Source organism: Rhagoletis zephyria, unplaced genomic scaffold (assembly GCF_001687245.7).
Source record: "Rhagoletis zephyria isolate East Lansing unplaced genomic scaffold, Rhagoletis_zephyria_1.1 Rzeph_scaffold_33123, whole genome shotgun sequence".
Lineage (NCBI taxonomy): Eukaryota > Metazoa > Arthropoda > Insecta > Diptera > Tephritidae > Rhagoletis > Rhagoletis zephyria.
Window position 1 is genome coordinate 1 of NW_016190178.1, and position 3801 is coordinate 3801.

General features: G+C 36.7%; 1 protein-coding gene across 1 annotated transcript; it reads right to left on the reverse strand.

The window, feature by feature from the left end:
* Window positions 1–27: 27 nt before the first annotated feature.
* LOC108354061 (probable serine/threonine-protein kinase MARK-A) lies at window positions 28–797 on the reverse strand. Its single transcript, XM_017605254.1, has one exon. The coding sequence runs from the start codon at window positions 709–711 to the stop codon at window positions 28–30; it is 684 nt and encodes a 227-aa protein (XP_017460743.1). The 5' UTR covers window positions 712–797.
* Between the last annotated feature and the right edge of the window lie 3004 nt (window positions 798–3801).

Consider the following 3801-nt stretch of genomic DNA (forward strand, 5'->3'; position numbering starts at 1 on the left):
TTATCACCAGCGCTGGGGTGAGCTGCACTAGCCGCCATGGGCTATGTATATATGTATAGATAAGTTTAACTCTTCATTATTTATTTTTCTTTCCATACTCACCTTAAACACTTCGGAGAAGAATCCAGAGCCAATTTTCTCCTTGACAAAGTCATCAACGGAGTAAAGTGCTGACACCGCAGTTCTGAGTGCTTTGCATGAAGGCCCCGTCACCAGACGATCTGACGAGATTGTACGCGCAACGGGCGGTGGCGCAGAATGATTGTTGCCGGCATTGTTGTTACTAATGCTGCCGCTGCTCATAGTGCTATTGTTGTTGGCACACCCATTTGTCATGGCAAAGGGCGTGTCAGCGCCAACACCACCACCACCACTTATAACACCGCTGCTGCAGCTACCATTAGTTGCTGTTGCTGTTGTTGTAGTTATTGTTGTCATCGTCCCCAGATTGGGTGTTGCACTCGCGTAAGCACTTTTCATGCCGCCATATGTGGTTGTTGTTGTTGCTGTTGTTGCACACTTTGTTGCAAATGTCTTTGCCGCCATTATCGAAGCGTCAACTTGATCAACACCAACCGCACCGTAACCAACACCACCACTCACACCGATTCCCATATACGAATTATGCTGTCCTGTCGTTGAATTCATTGAAACTGTTGCGATTGCTTTAGCTGACGGTGGACCGGGACCACTGTGTTGATTTGGATTCATCGCTATCAGCTGTGATGACGGTTTGACGACGCGTCGGAACTAAAACGCATCACCGGCCGACACTATGCTGCCTGCTGCGTACGAGATTGATAATGAAACGAATTGGCGATTTGGCGTCGTTGTTGTCGTAGCCGTTTGCTCTGTTGTTGTTGGTGGAGAGCGGAGCGTGTGCGTGGCGTAGTAGGTTCGTCGTTCGCTCGCACTAATCGCGTATGCACTAAACAATGCGTTTAGGCAACGGAACGCGCAAATACGTCAAATAAATGTTTAGTTACTTTTTGACACACACTAATTTATAAACAAGAAAAATTTTGACTTTTTCAACGGAAAATCCAAACAAAAATGAACGAAAATGATGTGAAGACACATATGTACATTCAAAAGGAACACCGATCTTTAACACTCAACTTGTTATCGATTTTCGAACAACAAAAGAGATGCGGCAGTTTTACAGGGGGTACCTTTTCTATTTCGAAAAAACACCTACTTCAATTATGGATTTTGTTGTTGACTTTGGCTGCACATGTGGCGTTTGTATTTCCTTAATTAAAAAAACAAAACAAAAACAAAAACAAAAACACTTTCTGAATGCAAACAAATATCAGTTGCACTTTTTTCTTTTTTTTTTTGGCGTTGTAATACAAGTTTTATTTGTTCACTAATGATTGCTTTGTAGCCATTTTTTTATTATTTTCCAACTTTCTGTTTTGTTTTATGCTCGCATACGGATCATAGAAAGCGCAAGTCTGTGCATTGTTTTGGAAATGTAGCTGCTGGAAGCGCACTTTGTTATAGTTTATTTGGAAGAATCTGAAATGAGAAAAAAAAAACAAGGAAATTATTAACAAAATATTTTTTGGGGTTTTTCGAAAAAATTAAACAAGGGCTTGTGACTTTATAATAAAAAAAAACTAGCCAAACAGCGACGATATGAAATTAAGTTTCAAGGGGCTTAAAAATTGCATTTGATTTTTAATAAATTTTTATTGACGGATTTCCCCACTTTTTGCCATATAAGAAGCATTTTTTTTTTTTTTAAATAAAATGTGGACTGTTCGGAATAAAATGACAAAAAATCAACGCCAGTTTTCATTAATTGCAGTTGTTATATAAAAACCTCAAAAGCAGTAAAAAAATAATAATAATAAAAATTAACGCGATTTTTTAGCAGGTTGAAACTTGCACTTCTTGGACTAAAATTGTATTGTATTTTATACGAAAATAACTACAAAAAAAAACACTCAAAACACAATATGAATATTTAAAAAAATCAACACGTGGTCACTTTTTTGTGTCACTGTATGTATGTGTATTAATTTGATTCTATAAACCTGGGCCGATATTTAATTATGGATTGTTTTGCACAATGCGGCAATATGTAAACTTTATAATGAAAACAATTTCATTTAATGCAGATGGAAAGCCCTTTCTATTTATACTTGAGAAATATGGTAACCACAGCTGAAATATAGATGTCTGGTAATTTTCATCGTAAATCTGGTTAAACAAAATTGTAAGTTTTGTTAAGATTCCACCAATCGCTAGTCTTGACATTCACTAAATGTCATTGTGACATTTGCCATAATCTAAAAACGCTATATTGGTGTAATTGGAGGACACTTAAAATTTATATTATTTTAGTGTTTTATGTATTAGCAACAAATTTTTATACGCTATAAGACATCGAGTGTAGAAAAGTTTCCACAAGTTCAAATAAAAAAAAATTCACTTAACAACTACTCCAATTTCATTGCCATATACTCGATATAAACATCGATTATAACATTGCTTATCGACGCAAATATTTACACAACAATTAACAACAAAATGCGCTAATTAAATGACAATGATAGGCACTTAATGAGTACGCAAATATTTTAAGCAAACTGAAATGAAATTGAAAAATTGTAAATAGAGAGATACGACGATCAACCGGCGTATTGAGCCACGTGATCACGCAAAACAACATGATCGCATAAAAAGTATTAAATTCTCGATTTGCAAATGTGTAAGTACATAGTCAAATTTAAGAATCGAAAGCATTAAGACACGCGCATCAGATTTGCAAGATTTCAAAGTTTATAACAATGGCTGAAATAAGAAGTACGGGCTGAAATTTAAAAGCTGTCTATTTGTTTGCTTACTGTTATTAAATGGATATGCATATTTACATAGATACATACATATTTATTTGTAGTGTTAGAGCTTAAGCACTTCATACAAAGCGTTAGATAAAGTGTCCATCAATAAAAAAAGTAAGCAGTAAGAGTGCTGTGAAATCAACCAGAATCTGGCTTTTGAAGTTCATAATTATCTTATCAATTAAATGTGAAAGTGTTTGCTTAGAAGCAATTACCAAATAATTTAATTCCATGCCTGTTGACGTACAAACGATGTGATAGGTATAGATGAAATGCTCGTATGTTTTCGTTTGCTGTAAAATAGCAGGTGACTATCACGAGCTTATTGTTAGTCTAATATAGGGGCACCGAAATTGCGCATATGGAAACTGTGCATTTAGACATTATTTCGGTTTCAACCGAAACTGTGCATGTATGCATTACTTCGGGTTTTTCATATGCATTATTTCGGTTTTCAACCGAAACTGTGCATGTATGCATACCTTCGTCTTTCACATATGCATTATTTCGGTTTTCATCCGACACTGTGCATGTATGCTTTATTTCGGTTTTTGCCATATGCATTATTTCGGTTTTGAACTGAAATTGTGCATATGGATAATTTCGTTTTTTCTAATATGAATTATTTACTTCTACTTAGTAAGGGTTATAATCCCTAAGCGCGGCCGAAGGCCGAAAACGCAGAGAAAAGTTCTGCGCAAAAGTACTTCCGGCCCCCTTTTCCGGCAACACAGAAAGGAGAATTCTACTTAGTAAGGGTTATAATCCCTAAGCGCGGCCGAAGGCCGCCTACGCAGAAAGAAGTTCTGCGCAAAAATACTTCCGGTCCCCATTTGCGGCAACACAGAAAGGAGAATTCTACTTAGTAAGGGTTATAATCCCTAAGCGCGGCCGAAGGCCGAAAACGCAGAAAGAAGTTCTGTGCAAAAATACTTCCGGCCCCCTTTTC